The sequence below is a fragment of the Rhinopithecus bieti genome, unplaced genomic scaffold (genome assembly GCF_001698545.2).
Source record: "Rhinopithecus bieti isolate Rb0 unplaced genomic scaffold, ASM169854v2 scaffold_31823, whole genome shotgun sequence".
Lineage (NCBI taxonomy): Eukaryota > Metazoa > Chordata > Mammalia > Primates > Cercopithecidae > Rhinopithecus > Rhinopithecus bieti.
Window position 1 is genome coordinate 2,518,495 of NW_016814121.1, and position 20,169 is coordinate 2,538,663.

A 20,169-nucleotide genomic window follows, 5' to 3' on the forward strand; every position below is an offset into this window, starting at 1 on the left:
TTTTTTTTTGGAGACGGAGTCTTGCTCTGTCACCCAGGCTGGAGTGCAGTGGCTCAATCTGGGCTCACTGCAACCTCTGCTCCTGGGTTCACGCCGTTCTCCTGCCTCAGCCTCCTGAGTAGCTGGGACTACAGGTGCTCGCCACCACGCCTGGCCAATTTTTTTTTGTATTTTTAGTAGAGACAGGGTTTCACCGTGTTAGCCAGGATGGTCTCGATCTCCTGACCTCGTGATCCGCCCACCTTGGCCTCCCCAAGTGCTGGGATTACAGGAGTGAGCCACCGCGCCTGGCTGCACATCTTTTGTTAGATGTATACTTAGGCAAATCATATTTTTGCTGCTATTGTAAATGATACTGGAATTTTGAATTCCAATTTCTGATTATTTATTGTTAGTATTTGGAAGGACAATTGTTTTCTGTTTATTGAGCTTGTATTGTGAAGACTTCTTAAGTTACTTACTGGTTTTAATAGCTTTTTCTGGCCGAGTTTAGTGGCTTACGCCTGAAATTCCTATACTTTGGGAGGGAGAGGCAGACGAATCGCAATCACTTGAGGTCAGGAGTTCCAGAACAGCCTGGCCAACATGGTGAAACCCCATCTCTATTAAAAGTACAAAAATTAGCTGGGTGTGGTGACGCATGCCTGTAATCCCAGCCACTCTTGGGCTGAGGCCCGAGAATTGCTTGATCCCAGGAAGTGGAGGTTGCAGTTAGCCGAGATCACGCCATTGCACTCTAGCCTGGGGGACAGACTGGGACTATCTCGAAAATAACTTTTTCCCTAGATTTCACAGGATTTTCTAAATAGATGATTATGTTATCTGCATGTAAAGCCTGTTTTACATCTTTTTTTTTTTTTTTTTTTTTTTTTTTTTTTGAGACGGAGTCTCGCTCTGTCGCCCAGGCTGGAGTGCAGTGGCCGGTTCTCAGCTCACTGCAAGCTCCGCCTCCCGGGTTCACGCCATTCTCCTGCCTCAGCCTCCCAAGTAGCTGGGACTACAGGCGCCCACCACCTCGACCGGCTAGTTTTTTGTATTTTAGTAGAGACGGGGTTTCACCATGTTAGCCAGGATGGTCTCGATCTCCTGACCTCGTGATCCACCCGTCTCGGCCTCCCAAAGTGCTGGGATTACAGGCTTGAGCCACCGCGCCCGGCTACATCTTCTTTCTAATCTACATGCCTTTTCTTTCTTTTCCTTGCCTAAGGGCGTTGGCTAGAACCTCACATGCAATGTGAATAGAAGTGGTGAGAACGGATATTCTTGCCTTGTTCCCTGTCTTGGGAACTCTATCTTCACCATTAAGTACGATGTTAACAGTAGGTTTATCTTAGATGCCTTTTATAAGGTGGAGGAAGTTCCCTTCAATATCTAGTTTGCTGAGAGTTTTTATCAAGAATGGACATTGGGTTTTATCAAATGCTTTTCCTGTATTTATTGAGATAATCATTTAAAAAATTTTTTTACTCTGTTAATATGGTGAATTGCATGGATTGATTTTCAAATGTTGAATCAACCTTGAATTTCTGGAGTAAACCTCACTTGGTCATTAAGTGTTATCGATTTTATAAAGTATTGGATTTGATTGCTCAAAGCTTGTTAAGATTTTTTCTGTTTGGCATTTTGTAGGAAGAAAAAACTTCTTTAAATAAAATAAAATAAGAATTTTCCCATTAATCTTGATGGATATTTGTTTGTAGCTTTCTTTTCTTATATGTCTTTGTTAGGTTTTAGTGTCACAGTAATGCTAGTGGTCATAGAATGAATTGGGAAATATTCTCTTCTCTTGAATTTTCTGGAAGAGTTTGCATATAATTAATATTATTTCTTCCTTAAGGAAGAGTTCTAGGTTTGGTAGAATTCACCAGAGAAGACATCTGGGCCAAGAGTTTTCCTTATGAGTAAGTTTTTGACAATAAATTCAATTTCTTTAATAGGTATAGGGATATACAGGTTATCTCTTGCTGAGTGAACTTGGATAATTGTTGTTTTCAAGTCATTTTTCTATTTCATTGAAGTTGATTTTAATAGAAACATACATCATATTCCCTGATGTTCTTTTTTTGTTTGTTTGTATTTTGTTTTTTTTTTTTTTTTGAGACGGAATATTGCTCTGTCGCCCAGGCTGGAGTGTAGTGGCCGGATCTCAGCTCACTGCAAGCTCCGCCTCCCGGGTTTACGCCATTCTCCTGCCTCAGCCTCCCGAGTAGCTGGGACTACAGGCGCCCGCCACCTTGCCCGGCTAGTTTTTTGTATTTTTTAGTAGACAGGGTTTCACCGTGTTAGCCAGGATGGTCTCGATCTCCTGACCTCATGATCCGCCCGTCTCGGCCTCCCAAAGTGCTGGGACTACAGGCTTGAGCCACCGCGCCCGGCCAATGTTCTTTTTAATATCCAAAGAATCTGTAGTGACATTGTCCATCTCCTTCCTTGACATTGGTAATCTGTATCTTATCTCTTTTTTCCTGATCAGTCTGGCTAGAGTTTAATTAATTTTTTCAAAGAAACACCTTTTGATTTTATTTTTTTTTCCTATTTTTGTCTTGTTTTGTTTACATCATTGATTTCTGCTCTGAGCTTTATGATTTCCTTTCTTGTTATTTATTATTTTTCTTTCTGTAGTTCCTAAGATAGCTTTTTACTTTATTTTATTATTTGATTTTTCATCTTTGAGACAGAGTCTCACTCTGTCACCCAGGCTGGAGTGCAGTGGCGCAATCTCAGCTCGCTGCAACGTTCGCCTCCTGGGTTCAGTGAATCTCGTGCCTCAGCCTCCCTAGTAGCTGGGACTAGAGGTATGCACCACCATGCCCAGCTAATTTTGTTTTTGTTTTTTTTGTTTTGTTTTGTTTTAGACGGAGTCTCACTCTTGTCACCCAGGCTGGTGTGCAATGGCACATTCTCGGCTCACTGCAACTTCTGCCTCCCGGGTTCAAGCAATTCTCCTGCCTCAGCCTCCCAAGTAGTTGGGATTACAGGCGCCTGCCACCATGCCTGGCTAATTTTTGTATTTTTAGTGGAGACAGGGTTTCACTATGTTGGCCAGGCTGGCCTTGAACTCCTGACCTCAGGTGATCCACTTACCTCGGCCTTCCAACGTGCTGGAATTATAGGCATGAGCCACTGTACCCGGCACTTTTTCTTATTTTAATATAGGCATTTAGTGCTATGAATTTCCCTGCAAGTACTACTTTAGCACCTCAAATTGTGATGTTATGTTTTCATTTTTCATTAAAATATTTTCTAAGTTCCTTTTTTTAAATAATGTGTTATTTAGCCTCCAAATAGTTGGAGATTTTTCTGGTTGTCTTTCTGTTACTGATTTCTGATTTAATTCCATTGTGGTCAGAGAACATATTTTGTGTAAGTTGAATCCTTTTAAAGTCATTGAGACTTGTTTTATGATTTAGAATATGGCCTTCCTATTTGTGTGCACTTGAAAAGAACACATATTCTACTGACGCTGGGTGGAGTGTTCTACAAATGTTAGTTAGGTTCAAAGTGTGTTGAGGGCATTGTTCAAGTCTTCTATATTCTGATTTGTTTTCTGTCTATTTGGGTTGTCAATTTTTGAGACAGGGTGGGGTTCAGTGACTCCTGCCTGTAATCCCAGCACTTTAGGAGGCCGAGGTGGGAGGGCTGTTTGAGTCTAGGAGTTTGAGACCAGCCTGGGCAAACACCCTTCTCTATAAAAAATGCAAAAATTAGCCAGGCATGGTGGTGTGCTCCTGTAGTCCCAGCTACTGGGGAGGCTGAGGTGGGAGGATTGCTTGAGCCCGGGAGGCGGACGTTATGGTGAGCTGAGAGTGCACGACTGCACTCCAGCCTGGGTGACAGAGTGAGACCCTGTCTCAAAAACATAAATAAATAAATACAAAGATTGAGACAGGGCTGTTGAAACCTCTGGATATATCTATTTCTCCTTGTAATTCTAATGGCTTCGCTTCATGTATTTTAAAACTCTGTTATTAGGTACAGAAACACTTAGGACTCCTGTTCTCTTCCTGAATTGATACATGATGAAATGACCGTGTTTATCCCTGACAATGTTCTTTGCTCTGAAATCTACTTTATCTGATATAAATACAGCTACTCCAGCTTTCAAAAATAGTTGGCATTAGCATAACTCTTTCCCCATTGTTTTCTTTTTAATCTATTTGTGTCATACTTGAAATTAGTTTCTTGTAGGCAGCATATAGCCGAGTCTTGCTTTTTTGGACCATTTCTATTTTATGTGATTATTGATATGGTTGACTTTAAATCAATCATCTCACTGTTTTCTCTTTCTCCTATCTGCTCTTTCTTCCTTTTTTTCCCCCTCATTTTCTGCTTTCATTTGGATGAGTTTTTGTGATTTTATTATGTACCTTTTGTTGGCTTATTAGCTATAACTCTTTGTTGTGTTATTTTAGTGCTTGCTTTAGGGTTTTTTATATCCTTTTTTCGGGGGGGAGGGGACGGAGTTTCACTCTGTCACCCAGTCTGGAGTGCAATGGGGCAATCTTGGCTCACTGCAACCTCCTCAGCCTCCTGAGAGTAGCTAGATACAGGCACCTGTCACCATGCCTGGCTAATTTTTGTAGTTTTAGTAGAGATGAGGTTTCACCATGTTGGCCAGGCTGGTCTCAAACTCCCAATCTCAGATGATCCACCCTCCTTGGCCTCCCAAAGTGCTGGGATTACAGGCGTGAGCCACCACGCCCAGCTGTCGTCATACTACATTTTCCGACATATATCATAAACCCACAGTACGTTGTTATTATTTTTGCTTTAAACAGTTATCTTTTAAAGAGATTTAGAAAAGCCCCTATACCCCAATCTTTACATTTACTCATGTAGTTACCATTTCTGATCTTTTTGCATTTTTCTCTCCATCTTTTTTTCAGGGACTCCAATTACACATATATTAGGCCACTCAAAGTTGTCCCACCATTTACTGATGTTCTGTTCCAAATTTGTTCAGTCTTCTCTCCGTGGTGGTTCATTTTGGGGAGTTTCTATCACTATGCCTTCAAGTCAGGTTCACTCATCTTTTCCTCTGTCATGCATATTAGCCTATTAATCCCTCCCAGGTGTTTCTCAGATACCATCATTTTCATCTCTACAAGTTCAGTTGGGATCTTTTGTATCTCTTCTATGCTTCTATTCAACATGTTTAATCTTTCCTCTAGCTTCTTGGAAATACAGAGTACAGTTGTGATCATGGTTTTCACGTTTCTGACTGCTAGTTTTTTAATCTGCATCATTTCTGGGCCCATCTCATTTGTTTGAGTTTTCCCATTATAGATTATATTTCTTTGCTTCTTTGCACGCCCAGCTAATTATTTGTATTTTTAGTAGAAACGGAGTTTCACCATGTTAGCCAGGCTGGTCTTGAACTCCTGACCTCAAGTGATCTGCCCGCCTTGGCCTTCCAAAGCGCTGGGATTACAGGCGTGAGCCACTGCACCTGGCCACTTTCTCACATTCTAACAGCTGCAGATATAGTATATGACTAAGTGGGAAGTTTATATTTTTTATTATTATTTTTTGAGACAAGGTTTCCATCTGGTGTCCAGGCTGGAGTACAGTGGTGCCATCAGAGCTCACTGTAGCCTCAACCTCCTGGGCTCAAGCGATCCTCCTACCTCAGTCTCCTGAGTAGCTGGGACTACAGGCACATGCCACCATGCCCAGCTAATTTTTTTCTTTTCTTTTCTTTTTTTGTAGTGACAGGGTTTCCCTATGTTGCCCAGGCTGGTCTTGAACTCCTGGACTCAAATGATCCTCCTGCCTCAGCCTCCCAAAGTGCGAGGATTACAGGGGTGAGCTATTGTGCCCCGCCCAAGCAGGACTTTTTTGTTTTGTTTTTGTTTTTTTTAGACACAGCCTCATTCTGTGGCCCAGGCTGGAGTGCAGTGGTATGATCTTGGCTCACTGCAACCTCACACCTTCTGGGTTTAAGTGATTCTCCTGCCTTAGCCTCCCTAGTAGCTGGGACTACAGGTGCTTGCTACAACATCTAGGTAATTTTTGTATTTTTAGTAGAGGTAGGGTTTCACCATGTTGGTCAGACTGGTCTTAAACTCCTGACCTTAAGTGATCCGCCCATCTCAATCTCCCAAAGTGCTGGGATTACAGGCATGAGCCACCGTGCCTGCCCTTAGTCTGTTTCTATAGGCTCATGAGCTGTTTCTTCTTCTGGTAGTGGATTTTGACCTTCTTCCTCTTCTCCAGGGTGGCTGTCACCACCTGCTACTTCCAGGCAACCTTGTGAGCCAGTCGCCCCAGGTGCACAGACCTTCTTAGAGGCTTGAAACACAGCCTTAACGGCAGCGGGAACCACCCTCCGCTTTTTTTCTTTCTTTTTTTTTTTTTTTTGAGACGGAGTCCCGCTTTGTCCCCCAGGCTGGAGTGCAGTGGCTGGATCTCAGCTCACTGCCAGCTCCACCTCCTGGGTTCACGTCATTCTCCTGCCTCAGCCTCCCAGTAGCTGGGACTACAGGCGCCCGCCACCACGCCCGGCTAATTTCTTTTTGTATTTTTGGTAGAGACGGGGTTTCATCGTGTTAGCCAGGATGGTCTCAATCTCCCAATCTTGTGATCCACCCACCTCAGCCTCCCAAAGTACTGGGATTACAGGCATGAGCCACCGCGCCCAGCCCCGCTTTTTCTTGTCATAGGGTGGTGAGATCCCATCAGACACGTGGAGGTGGTCTAGGGCAGCCTGGCCGCACTTAAGTCTTTTTAAATTTAAATTAAAAATTTTTTTTTGAGATGGAGTTTAGCTCTTGTTGCCCAGGCTGGAGTGCAGTGGCATGATCTCGGCACACTGCAACCTCTGCCTCCCGGATTCAAGTGATTCTCCTGCCTCAGCCTCCCGAGTATCTGGGATTACAGGCACCTGCCACCACGCCCGGCTAATTTTGTATTTTAGTAGAGACAGGGTTTCACCATGTTGGCCAGGCTGGTCTCGAACTCCTGATCTTATAATCTGCCTGCCTTGGCCTCCCAAAGTGCTGGGATTACAGGTGTGAGCCACTGTGCCTGGCCAGTCTTTTTTTTTTTTGAGACAGCATCTTGCTCTGTCGCTCAGGCTGGAGTGGAGTGGTGAGATCTTGGCTCACTGCAACCTCCTCCTCCCGGGTTTAAGCAATTCTCCTGCCTCAGCCTCCTGAGTAGCTGGGATTACAGGCGCCCACTACCACGCCTGGCTAATTTTTGTATTTTTAGTAGAGATGAGGTTTCACCATCTTGGCTAAGGCTGGTCTTAAACACCTGACCCTCAGGTGATTCACCCACCTCAGCTTAAAAGTTCTGGGATTGGCCGGGCGCAGTGGCTCAAGCCTGTAATCCCAGCACTTTGGGAGGCCGAGACGGGCGGATCACGAGGTCAGGAGATCGAGACCATCCTGGCTAATACGGTGAAACCCCGTCTCTACTAAAAATACAAAAAAAAAAAAACTAGCTGGGCGAGGTGGCGCGCCTGTAGTCCCAGCTACTCCTGAGGCTGAGGCAGGAGAATGGCGTAAACCCGGGAGGCGGAGCTTGCAGTGAGCTGAGATCCAGCCACTGCACTCCAGCCCGGGCGACAGAGCAAGACTCCGTCTCAAAAAAAAAAAGAAAAAATTCTGGGATTACAGGCATGAGCCACCATGCCCCGCAGGCCTCGCTTAGTCTTAAGGATAGCACGCCCCACACTGTCTGCCTAAAGACGTGGCTGGGGGCCTGGAAGTGGTAGGGGCTGCCAGAAAGGTTGGCATTCATCCACTTGCAGGGGAAGGATAGGCACTTTCACTTGTTTCTGTAGAAACTGCTAGAAACATTGATGCCCTTGCCACCCAGGGCCACCACCTCTTGGTCCAGCGGTACCTGTTTGGCTGTGATGGCCAGGCAGCCCAGGCAACGGCCTCAGCCACTGCGCACCAGGGCCCGCCCTTCTGCTACCTTTGACAGCCGCCCATTACAGGGTGCTTTTGTATTCCTATGCGCTCCTCGGGCTTTGTTCTGGGCTCTTACTTGGAAATCGTTTGATTTGTTTGGGTCTTGCTTTTAAGCATTGTGAGATCCAAGCGGCATTCTGGGTGGGACTCATATGCTCCCAGCACCAAGGCAAAACATTTCTGAGCACTGTATCCAGTGCGAAGTGATTTATGAGGCTTTCCACTTCGGCCGGCAGGAAGAGGCACTATTCTTCGCCCTAGAGTTCTGAAGAGTTTGCCTCTAATCCTTTCATGTTATTTTCCTTCTCCAGACTCAGGATTTCCTCACATGTATCAAACTGAGCAGTACTCAGTTGAATACTCGAGATGACCCTCTGCAAGGGTCCAGAGTTCTCTCTGTGTGAGGCCCTCTCCCCCCCAGTCATCTGCTTTGTAAACTCCGGGAGACTGCCGGGCTCCTCGTGGGCTCTCCTTCCATGCACTGTGATCTGGACACTTTCTCCAGGCGGTAACTGGGGCAATTATATGGCTCGTTCATTAGTTTCTTGAATCTTGGGGATCACTGTCCTTGTCTGATGTCTACTGTCTTGATACTTTTTTTTTGGCAGTCTCACTCTGTCACCCAGGCTGGACCTTTGCAGGTCCCTGAGCCCCATTCCTGAAGTGAGTGCTGCCGGTCAGCTGTGGGATCAGGGAAGACTTCGTGGAGCACTGGTGTCTGTCTGCTGGGGCCTGTGTCTCTCCCTGTAAAGACAGGGAAGCCACCGTGAGCACTGCAGTGACTGTGCCAGGCTCTGCCCTGAGCCCCGTGCAAGCCCTGCCCTATGAGGCACACGGCACCTGTCCCATTTTCACTGGGGGCAGATGGGATGACTTGCTCCAGCTGGTGAGTCTCAGAGGATGGCCTCCTCCCCAGGGCCTCCTGCACCCAGTCTGCACTCTTCACCACTCACCTGGCTGCCCTGCTCTAGTGCATTCCTGGGATGAGACCCAGAGGACCCCTGGGCAGGGTGGGGGAGCCCTGGTCTTGCTGTGCAGCTCTGGTGCCATTAGCTGGCCCTGTGCCCTTGAGCTGTCTGAATACTCGCTACCCCTTGTCATCTCCTGCGGGGTTCTGGCTTTTGAACAAGTCTTGGCTTCTTTCTAGGAAGTCGTGCTGTGAGTCATTTATCAACAGTTCCTGACTCTTGCTCTGTCCTGGCACTGCCCTCACGGAGCTGCCCGTTGCTGGGACGGACTAGATAAATGAATGAAACCACGGACTACACGAGCAATTACAATTGCGATGGAGGCCTCAAAACAGCAGCGCAGCAGTGCAGGAGCACACAAAGGCAGCCGGTGCCTGTGAGTGGGTCAGCCCACCAGGAAGGCTCTGCAGGAGGGAGGTGGCGCTTAAATGGAGACCTGCAGGATGAGCAGGAAGGGACAGAGGATGGAGCGGTCCCGTGGCGAGGAGGAGAATGGGCCATTTAAGGAGCAGAGAAGTGCAGAGGGGCCTGGAGAACCGCGGGGAGATGAGACGTGGAGGGGGCAGGAGATGGGAGAAGGGCCAGACAGGAGGGCCTGCAGGCACTGTGAGGGCTGCATGGCAGCCAAGTCCCCTTCTAGCCTTCCAGATGGAAAGGCACTAGGCGAGGTGGAGAAAGCCAACATCCGATGGGCCACAAAGCAAAGCTGCTTCTGCACCCTCATGGGCCAAGATACCAGCAAGGTGAGGTCACCTCCAGCCAGGGCCGGGCTCGGCTCTTGTCTCATGTGCTGGGGCTCCCGCCTTCCATCCACAGCCCACTTGCTCCCCCCACCCCTGCCTGTGGCCTCTGCAGCTGGCAATCTAGGCCCAAAAACAATGCAGAGAATCTCCGGCCGGCAGGGGCTGCGGTATGGATGGGCTTCTATTTATAACAGTGCAGCAACTGCCACCTCAGTGGGCCTGTGGCCTGACCTCTGGTGGGACTCTGGCAAGCCTCAAAGCCAGACCCTGGAGGAGACAGCAGAGGAAGGGCAGATGACACAGCTGAAGGGTGTGGAGCCAGCTGCTCCCACCCTGGCGTCCTCATCAGGACCCGCAAACCCCCATCTGTGCGTGGTTCACACCAACATAAGCTAGACAGGCCCGGCCTCTGTCCAGCCCCCCTGGGCTGCCGTTTTAGACAGATCATGATCACAGATACAAACAGGCGAGAGGAAGCAGAGGGGACAGGTAACTTCATCGTGTCAGAGTATCTGCTGTGACTGATGTCAAGGCCAGCTTGTTTTCACAGGGTGGTCTGTTGGTCGGTAAGGGGTTCAGCAATGTTGCTGGCACCAGCAGGCAGGATTTCTTTGGAAATGAACAGGTATCTTGGAGAAGAATCAGGAGATCCAATGGTAGCCAGCCAGGGCCTGGCAGGAGTGGGAGGGAGGCACTGCCTGGGCCCCCGTGCCGGTTCCGCCCCTCATTCTCTTGTGAGACTTGGGCAAACTGCTTCCTGGCTCAGCCTCATTTTCTCCTCTGAAAGCTGTGGGTTATAGTATGTGGCTCACAGGGTGAAATGTGAAAATGTCAGTGAAGTGCTTAGCATAGTCAGTGCCTGGCATGCTGTAAACATCCAGTGAATTGTTACTATTACAAAGCAATTTTAAAAAAGGAATGTGTGTTAGAAACACAACCAGCAGTAAGTGAGCTGTGCTTCCGTCCAGCAACATCCACGAGGCAGCGGTTCCCAGCCTGAGTGCCAACGACCCCGGCTCCAAGGAGAAAGGTTCTGAGGCAAACGTATTTGGGAAATAGCAGACTGTTTCCTCTTACTGATTCACAAAACACATTTGCATATTAAAGGCTCAAAAAGGTATTTTTTATAATAAAAAGATGTTAAATTTTGTTCCATCCACTCTTCCTCAACTTATTTGGCCACAGAGCCCTCACCTTTTTTTTTTTCCAGAATACTAACTTCCCATAGCAGACATTTTGAAAACGGCAGAAGTTTTGGGGTTGATACACCCTCCATCCAATTGCTCCTCCTTCTTTCCCCAGGAGAAAAGTAGAGAGTGATGTTGAGGCAGAGCAATGGGGATGCACACACAGGAATTCGACCGGCTGGCAGCCCATGATGGGAGATCCACTGTCCCTGCCTTCCAGCCAGGGTGCTCCACGGCCTTCCTCAGAGGAAGTACGGGCAAGAAGCCCCATCTCTGGCATGAAACTGGGTCAGTTTTGTTGGCTAAAAATCAAATATCAAGAAGTACTGGACAGGTCTTCTAAGAGAAATTATAAATGGGGCCAGGTGCGCTGGCTCACGCCTGTAATCCCAGCACTTTGGGAGCCAAGGAGGGCGGATGGCTTGAGCCCAGGAGTTCAGGACCATCCTGGCTAACATGGTAAAACCCCGTCTCTACTAAAAATACAAAAATTAGCCGGGCATGGTGGTGGGCGCCTGTAGTCCCAGCTACTAGGGAGGCTGAGGCAGGAGAATCACTTGAATCTGGGAGGCGGAGGTTGCAGTGAGCCCAGATTGCACCACTGCACTCCAACCTGGTGACAGAGCAAGACTCTGTCTAAAAAAAATTAAATAGAATAAACAACTAAGTGGCAGTCCAGAAGCTAAGTGGGGTGAGCTGCTGCCAGGCGGGATGAGGGCAAGGAAGGTCTTTCCTCCTGTTAGGGGGACTCACAGAGGAGGGCTCAAAGTGTTTGACTGGCAAGGAGGTGACTTGGCCCACTTGTACTTTCAGAGTTTTTCTTTTTTGAGCAGGTGCCAGAGAGCAGCTTAAATTTGCACTTGTGTTTCTTATCAACCATTTCAGATAAAATCCCTTAGCCTGGATTAACGGCAAAATCAACATGTTCATGGGAGCTGGGTTCTGTGTTTCAGATGCCCCCTGGGTGGGTATTTATGGCTACTGTCCTTAGATTAAAGCAGAAGGCCCATGGGGTTCGCGGATCACCTGTACAAGAGTCACTCGCTTTAGGAAATCACCGTTTTAGGAAAAATAGATTCAAGGGGCCTAGCCCAGCCCTGATGAAGAATCTCCAACGAAAGCCTGCGTGCTGCACTAGAGCCGCACCACTCCCCAGCAGCGGGGTCCTGTGTTTGATAAGGGGGCTGAAGGCCAGGCGGGAGATGTCCCCACCCCACAAACCAGATGAAGTCGAAGTGGGAACCAACTTGGGACCATTTAACCCGGATGTCAGGCCAGAGCCTGTGGGTGAGCGTAACAGCATCACCAAGACTGGGAAGCAGGTTTGTGCCTGGTACACCTCATTTAGTCCGAACCACCACCCTGCCAGCCAGGTATTCCAATTCTACTTTACAGCTGAGGGGAAAAACTCTCAAGACATAGAGGCCATGCGCCTCGATCTGGTTACAGAGCTGGTGCGGGTTAGAGTGAGGGCAGCCTGCACAGTCCACTCCCTCTGTAATGCCAGAGACCTGACCTAGAAGCCTCTCTAGAGGCTGCCACAGAGAACTCAAAGCTGAAAGCAGGCACCAGGACACTCACAGGTAGGCAGGGCCACGTGGAGGGGACCACTGGCTTAGCCACGTCACCGTGCCACAGGACTCACACTTTTGCCCCAACGAGAGGCCGGGATTGTGTCATTGTGTAGCTGGGGTTCTTTCTACCTGTCCCTGAGGAGCTTAATTTGGCCTCTATCCCTGTGTTGCCATCTGAAGCACCAATTACCAGTGGGATATGTGTGTCCGGAAAAGCCAAGCAAAACACGACCTAGTGCAGTCTGCCTTCCCCCTTTCCTGAGTTAAGCAGAACAGAAACATACATGAAACTGCCTGTGCCTGCCACTGCAGCACATGCCCCAGAAGGGCTGCGTAGGCATCCTTAGGGCCCCTTGTTGTCATCATCCAGACTCTTTGCCTGTCCTGATTTGGAGGCGGCTCAAGCCCCGCCATCTCCTCCCTGGGCAGGCGGGAGCGACTGTGCATTCCAGCCGGACATCCCGACAGCTCGGGTGTCAGGGGATGCAGGCTGAGCTGACCCCTGCCATCTACCACTGTAATCGAACCCAAAAAAGAAACTTGGAGGAGCTCACATGCCTGTAGCACATTCTTCCGGGGCTGCTGCCTGACAGGGAGTGGGGGTGTTATCTGCCTGAGCACAGCTGATAGTGCCTTATGGAGAGATGTCACATGCCACCTCAACAGAGGATCAACGCAGAGAATTTGAGGTCAAGGGTTTAGGCCGAACCATTTCTATTTATAAAAAGGAGTGTCCAGGGGGAAGCAGAAGGGTAGGAGAAGACTGGCTCGGCCTGGGTGCCAGTCAGCAGGATGACAGCCAACGGCAGAACGGAGCCTGCAGCGCCTCCGAGTACATCTCTCCCTTTAAAGCTAAGCCCTCTGCCATGAGCCTCTCCTGTCAGAGCTTGAGTCCCTTTGTCTCTAGATGGCCTCTGTATACAAACTAGCACGAGCCCAGGTGGGAGAAACATGCCTTGTGACTGGCTGTGAATGTCACTGGGGACTGTCCCCCCACTTCATGGCTGAGAGGGCCTCCTGTGAACACAGGGTGGAGAAGGTGTCAGGCTCTTCAATTCTACAAGGACCAAAAAGGGCACACATTAAATTTTTGGAGACCCCAGCTCTTTGCGAGAGGCAGGGCCCCTAGATAACGGACCGTACAGACAGCCCCTCCCTCTCCTAACTGCACAGAGTGCAGGGTGACAGTCATCCAGAGACACCACGGATCTAATTTCAGCTCTTGGCTCTGCTGGCATCTGGTTGAGGGAGGGATTTCTGAAACCCAACAGTGCTATACAATGAGATTCCTCTTCTTGAGAGCTTAAGAAATCACCAAAAACAAAGCCAGGTGGGTGTCCAGCCTCTATCTGAGTCTTCTGGAGCCAGAGTCCCCAGGATGGAGGCTGGGAATGTGTACTTGACAAAGAACTCTGCAGGTGATGCTGGGGCACAGGCAAGATGGGGACCATCAGACAGGTGGTGACACAGTGGAGACCTCACCATGGTCTACTGTCCCCACTTAAGCCATCAGAACCAAGGAGGTCACACTCTCTGCAACATGATGAATTAATGTCATGTCAAACTTTTATTAAAACATGAAAAAAAAACAACCTGCCAATATGTAAAACTCAAAAAAAAAAAAAAAAAAATCCCTTCCCAACTCGCCCCTGCTCATGACCCAAGCCAAAGCGCTGTCAGATTCTGGGTCTGAAAGAGAAAGTCTTACATCTGTTTTCAATGTGAGACGGTCCTTGTTTGATGGCAACTATCTAGGATGTTACAGACCTCAAAGATACTGCATTAAAGATAAAGAAGCACTGTAACAGAACTGCAGTGATGAACTCTGGGCCGTGCTAGCAAACACTGTTGTCAAATCCACTACCGTTCTGCTAGTGTTGTCTGGCAATAGCAGTGTCTTCCCACTTCCTGGGTCTACCCGAGGACTATCTGCACTGTGGTTAGCAGACACTGGGTAGGTGTGGCTACCAATGTCACTGCCACATACAGAATATAAAGGCTGTCTTCTCAAGCAACTGGTCCCTCCTCTCTGGAGTAGGACACACGGCACCCAAGAGCCACATGGAGATGAGCAGACAAGGCCGGCTAAGGGGCAGCACTGTCCTGCCTCACGCTGGCTACTATTGTACTGAAGAGTGCTATGGCTGCTTCTGAAACTCAACTGCTGCTGGCACGAGTGGCTTCCTGTGCCTCTTCTCAATCTCAGAGTGTGTCCTTGGATGGTCCTGATATACAATGGCAAAAAGAACATGGAGAGGAGATAACCAAGTTTCGGCCTCAAAAAGACGACCCACCAGCCTTCAACCTCTTCCCTATGTGGAGGGCGCTAGGTCCAAGTGAGACCATGGCACATTTGATGCTGTTTACCAACACCCGACGCTGGTGACTTTGGATGCCATCCTTGAAGACACAGTGCTGGCTGATGGAGGCTCTGCTGGCTTCTCAGAGCCACAGAAATGGGGCTATCTTCTTGGCTGTGATCTGAAAAAACGCACATACATTCTGTACAGAAACAGACAGTTTAATAGTGGCAGGGAAAACCCAACGTGAAATATAAAACAAGTAATCACGCGTCTCGTGAGTTTTGGTTTCTGTTGTTTCTTTCTGGGTGTATGTGTTCTGATGGCAGCGTCGGTCTGAGAAGCCTGCTCCAGCATTTCTCGGTAAAGCAGCTGAGGATGCAGTTGATCCCAGGGACTGAAGGGCCTGCTGACACCCCCTCAGCTTCGCCAGCCACCAAAACCCTGCACAGACCTGCAAGGAAGCACAGGAGAGTGGTGGAGTCAGCTGCTCTGTCACAGAGCAGTCACAGGCTCTGCTGCTCTGCCTGTGTGCAAAGGTCAGAACTCCGATTTTTTATTATTATTTTTTTGATAGAGTCTCACTCTGTTGCGCAGGCTGGAGTGCAGTGGCGTGATCTCAGCTCACTGCAACCTCCACCTCTCGGGCTCAAGCACTTCTTCTGCCTCAGCCTCCCAAGTAGCTGGGATTACAGGCATGCACCACCATGCCTGGCTAATTTGTGTGTATGTATCTATATATGTATATACATTTTTAGTAGAGATAGGGTTTCACCATGTTGGCCAGGCTGGTCTCAAACTCCTGACCTCAAGTGATCTGCCCACCTTGGCCTGCCAAAGTGCTAGGATGACAGGTGTGAGCCACCGTGCCTGTCCAGTTTTTTTTTTTTTTTTTTCCTTTTGAGATAGGGACTGGCTGTCACCCAGGCTGGAGTGTAGCAGTACCATTTTGGCTCACTGCAGCCTCGACCTCCCAGGCTCAAGTGATCCTCCCACCTCAGCTTCTGGAGTAGCTGGGACCACAGGCATGAACCAGCATGCACAGCTAATTTTTAAAATTTTTAGTAGAGATGGGGTCTCACTATGTTGCCCAGGCTGGTCTTGACTCCTGGGCTCAAGCAATCCTCCTACCTCAGCCTGCCAAAGTGCTGGGATTACAGGCATGAACCACCCACCTGGCTAAGACTGAATTTTAACGCCATGAAATTCTACACAGAAGCAAAGAGGGTGGATCAACACATGAGACCTGGTGATGGCCCAGAGCCCAGGGGTTAGCACATGGCTTCCGAGAAACCCCCAAGGGAAGTCAGGAGCAGCATCTCCTCAGCGCTGCCCTCAGGCCCAGCTCACTGGCAGGCTGCTCTTTTTCTCTTTGAACCATGTCTCTTAAGAAGGCGAGGCCTGGCACCTTCTGTCATATTGCTACAGAGAAGAGCAAGTCCACAAAACCCAAACCCTGCTGCTGAACCCCCACACTTGGAGGACAAACTCTAAAAACAGGAAAAAATGAAAAGAAAATGTACAAATCCAGCAAGATCCACACAATTCCAACCTTATTTAATGCTTTTAATTAAGGTCAGACTCAAAAAGGGGGATACTTACGAGTTATTTGATCCAAAGCTGAAGCCTGAAAAGCAGAAGAAGAGTGAAGTTAAAGCACGCATCCACTCAAAAGACGAAGGTGGTCCCCATGCTAAGTGCCTGCCCTCCTGTGCTTCTCATTCATGGGAAGCCCTCCGTGCCTCCCCCACCTACAGGAAGGCAGGAAAGGTACAGGCAGAAGCCCCTTTATTCTGAGTTTGTCCTCTGGAGCTGCTCAGATCCCCCAGAAGGCAGAAGAAATCCTTTACTTTTCATGAGTTTTCTTCTTGGTGTTTTAGGTTCTTCCTCCCTCCCCGGCCCCAGCTGTAGGCAGAGGGTCTCTGGTTTGGCCTCTCTCTCAACTGCGCTGGACCACACAGATTCATTTCATTAAGAAAACTTTTTTTTTTTTTTTTTTTGCTGTGGTTGTTTTTCCATCCATTTGGTTCCTCTTCTTTTTGAGGGCCAGAGAAGCAAGATTCTAGGCCTGGTTCTGCTGCTAACTGACTCTAGGCAAATCACTTAGTTCCTTGGAGTTTGTTTCTTCATTGGTACGATTGTAATGATACCTAAATTCTGTGCCTCGTCAGTTTACTGCAAGAACAAAATGGAAGACACATATTCTGCCATCTGAAGAAGCAGAGTGTTACACAAATGCGAGATGTTCTGTGAAGTTTCTACGTCTTTCTTTTCTTTTTTTTGAGTCTGTTGGCTTAGATTTTTAAACCAAGGCCTAGTAAGACCATTATTATGTTGGGCCTCTCAAATCCTGAGAGGAAATAAACACAGTAATTTCTTTGGTAAGAAATGACACAATGTTCTAAGTCTAACTAAAACCTAAAAAATATATATATTTCTTCATCAGTACGATATATATATATATATATATATTCGGCTGGGTGCGGTGGCTCACGCCTGTAATCCCAGCACTTTGGGAGGTTGAGGTGGGTGGATCATGAGGTCAGGAGATAGAGACCACCCTGGCCAACCCAGTGAAACTCCGTCTCTACTAAAAATACAAAACATTAGCCGGGCGTGGTGGCGGGCGCCTGTAGTCCCAGCTACTCAGAAGGCTGAGGCAGGAGAATGGCGTGAACCCGGGAGGTGGAGTTTACAGTGAGCCGAGATCACGCCACTGCACTCCAGCCTGGGCAACAGAGCGAGAGTCCGTCTCAAAAAAAAAAAATTTTTTTTTCAACCACTTTCAGTATGTTATGTATTTATTTATTTTGAGACAGGGTCTCATTCTGTCACCCAGGCTGGAGTGCAGTGGTGCAATCACAGTTCACTGCAGTCTCGACCTCTCGGGCTCCAGTGATCCTCCTGCTTCAGCCTCCTGAGCAGCTGGGACCACAGGTGTGTGCCACCATGTCTGGCCAATTTTAAAATTTTTTGTAGAGAATGGGGTCTTGCCATGTTGCCCACGCTAGTCTCAAACTCCTGGGCTCAAGAGATCCTCCCGCCTTGCCAAAGTGCTGGGACTACAGGCGTGAGCCATGTGCCTGGTCAGCTTTTAAAATACTAAACAGACTGGTCAGGTAAAACATACTCATTTCTTTGGGGGGAGAAGGCAAGAGGGACCCATTGTGCTTGTGCAGGGAGAACTTGTGGCAGCTTACCTCCTGTGCCTGATCCAAAACCAGAGAATCCGCTACTCTGGGTCCCAAAACCAGAAGTCTGTTGGGACAGTGATCCGAAAGTGGGGGCATTCTGACTCGCGAGTGTGCCAAAGGATGTGGTGTTGCTGCTGCTCCCAAACCTGCGCTCCAGTGAGAAACAGACCGAGGTCAGTGGGGCCTCTCACCACTCGGCCATCTGCAAGCCTCAGCCCCCTGCCGTAAATCTCAATATACATGATACACATGATCCAGGGTGACAGGCTGGGCCTAACTAGCAGCCTTTTAGAGAGAACGAGCTGTCGTCCAGGGCCAACTTTTCTCTCTGCTCTGGGAAGAAAAGCGGCAGGACTACAGTACGAATCCAACCTGGCCAGTGTTCCGGTTTCCATCCCCTATCAGAACACCAGGGCATTTGGGAACTATGTAGTACACATTTCCTGCTCTACCTCCAACAGTCCTGAAGCTGTATTCTATCATCTTAGCATTTCTCACTTACCGACCATTCCCCCACAGCCTGCTCCCATTTATTTATCTTCAGCTCCTCTTGGGATCTTGATTCTATTTACTTTTTCCAAGTCGTTTCATTCAGGATTTTGTATTTGTTTCCTCAATCAATAATTACTATCCAAAACAATGTAAAAGTGGCTACCATTTTCTTTCCCCTGCTGGCCCCACCTGGAGACAATCCCCTGTGCACCCTCGCTCAGTCCTCCCCCCAGATACGGTTCAGCACAGAAGGGGGCACTGTGTGGTCTACCAGAGCCCCTTGAATCATTTGCAGAGGAATTCAGCTGGGCTGGCGAGAGCTTCTGGGGTCTGGAGGTGACTAGGTGAGGGAAATAGATCAGTGGTTTCTTGGAGAAGGGGCAGCACCTGGGGCAAGAGTCAACCTCAAAGCAAGAAAAAGTATCTAAAACTCCCCCTTCCCACCATTCTATTCACTTTTAATGGTGAGGTCAAGGCTCTTTCCATACAAAGGTGGCCAAGGGATCTGCTCTCATTGGACTTTCTCCCAGGAGCATCTGCTCCCTTCCTCCTCCTGCCTTGGGCCTCATCAGCAACAGCCTGCCCTTCTCAGAAGCCTGCCCTTCAGGGTAGGAGATAGGCTCATGGCCAGGGACCTGGAAGAAGGTAATGGGCTTTTATGGAGATTTAATAACTGACCTGGTATTAACCCTTTTTAGGACTGACTAACCAGCCAATCAGGATTTGTGTGAGAGCTGCCCCAAAGCAGAATATGATACTTTTCTACTAGTAAAGAAAACAGCTGGTTTCAAATAAATAAATCAATTCTCAAGATACCCAGTCAACCCAAACCTTCCACCAACTCTGTGGTACTATGTGCTAGGTCATCACTGCAGAGAACAGCGTCCATTAAGACCTCTGAGAATACCAGCCTAAGTGGGTCTCTAACTGTCCTTTCCAAGCTTTCCTTAACTTTAATTCTTGGGGTTTCCTGAGGGCAAACCTAAGGCATTAGTCTCCCTGTGAAACAGGAGAAGCAGCAGGCCAACGCTCACTCTTGCTGCTGCGCTCCAGCATCTTGCATGGAGGGAAAGGGTGTGAGTAAGAACATACTATAGTTTATTTTCAAGATAAAGATGCTGTTAGCTTGCCAAGACTCAGATCCCAAGTATCTCTACAACTCCCCTAGACAAAATCATCTCCCCTCCCCCAAGTCTTCAGCTCATGTTGAGCCCAGTACCGTGGTGAGAGGCATTTTAGAACTTTCAGGCATCAACACCTCCTTTGAACGACAGACTTGGTAGTCACCCCATGTATAATTTTTAAATTAGGATGTTGTGGTGTGGTGAAGATTTTTTTCCCTTGGGGTTTTGGCAACCAGACTGAAATTCTGCCCTTAAATGCAACTCCCTAACATGGCCTTTTCCAGTGCAGATGCACACGAGGCAATGGGAGCAGCTTCGAAATCACTGATCATCCAGGATCTTCCCATGGGGGCACCTGTGGAACTGAACACTCACTGTGGGGGCTGCAGGGGAGCAGGGGACACAGGGAGTTGTTTGTTCAAGGACAATGGGTCTAACACAGAATAATCCCAAGATGAAAGAATCTGGTGGAAACCATTCATTGAGGACTTCCTAACAGAAGCTCCACAAGGGGGTCCCTCTTGGCTACAAAGCAGTAGTTAAGGCAGGGCTGGTGCCTTCCTTTAGCCCCAGCAGGAGAACAGGGGCTCTGATGACCAGCATTTCTCATACCAGGGAACAGCAACACAGCTGAGGTCCACCCATGAATTCAACAAAGCCTGGCT

At 48.4% G+C, this 20,169-nt stretch overlaps 2 protein-coding genes across 4 annotated transcripts in view; one reads left to right on the forward strand and one right to left on the reverse strand.

Annotated features, from left to right (window-relative positions):
• The window catches only part of LOC108513950 (uncharacterized), a 19,878-nt gene extending 9,165 nt beyond the window's left edge, over positions 1–10,713 (forward strand). For 2 of the 3 annotated variants that reach the window (XM_017849930.1, XM_017849932.1), the window contains exon 3: positions 9,070–10,713. In XM_017849930.1, the coding sequence (XP_017705419.1) occupies positions 9,319–10,029 (711 nt within the window). In that variant the 5' untranslated portion in view covers positions 9,070–9,318 and the 3' untranslated portion in view covers positions 10,030–10,713. Of the gene's footprint in view, positions 1–8,479; positions 8,809–9,069 lie in introns of those variants that run through there. The other variant, XM_017849933.1, reaches the window with a different exon arrangement.
• A 3,229-nt stretch (positions 10,714–13,942) lies between these two features.
• NUP214 (nucleoporin 214) overlaps positions 13,943–20,169 on the reverse strand; it is a 112,203-nt gene continuing 105,976 nt past the window's right edge. Inside the window, exons 34-36 of the mRNA XM_017849892.1 lie at positions 17,895–18,034; positions 16,297–16,321; positions 13,943–15,148 (exon numbers count right to left, since the gene is read on the reverse strand). Coding sequence (XP_017705381.1) covers positions 15,115–15,148; positions 16,297–16,321; positions 17,895–18,034 — 199 coding nt within the window. The 3' untranslated portion in view covers positions 13,943–15,114. The remainder of the gene's footprint in view (positions 15,149–16,296; positions 16,322–17,894; positions 18,035–20,169) is intronic.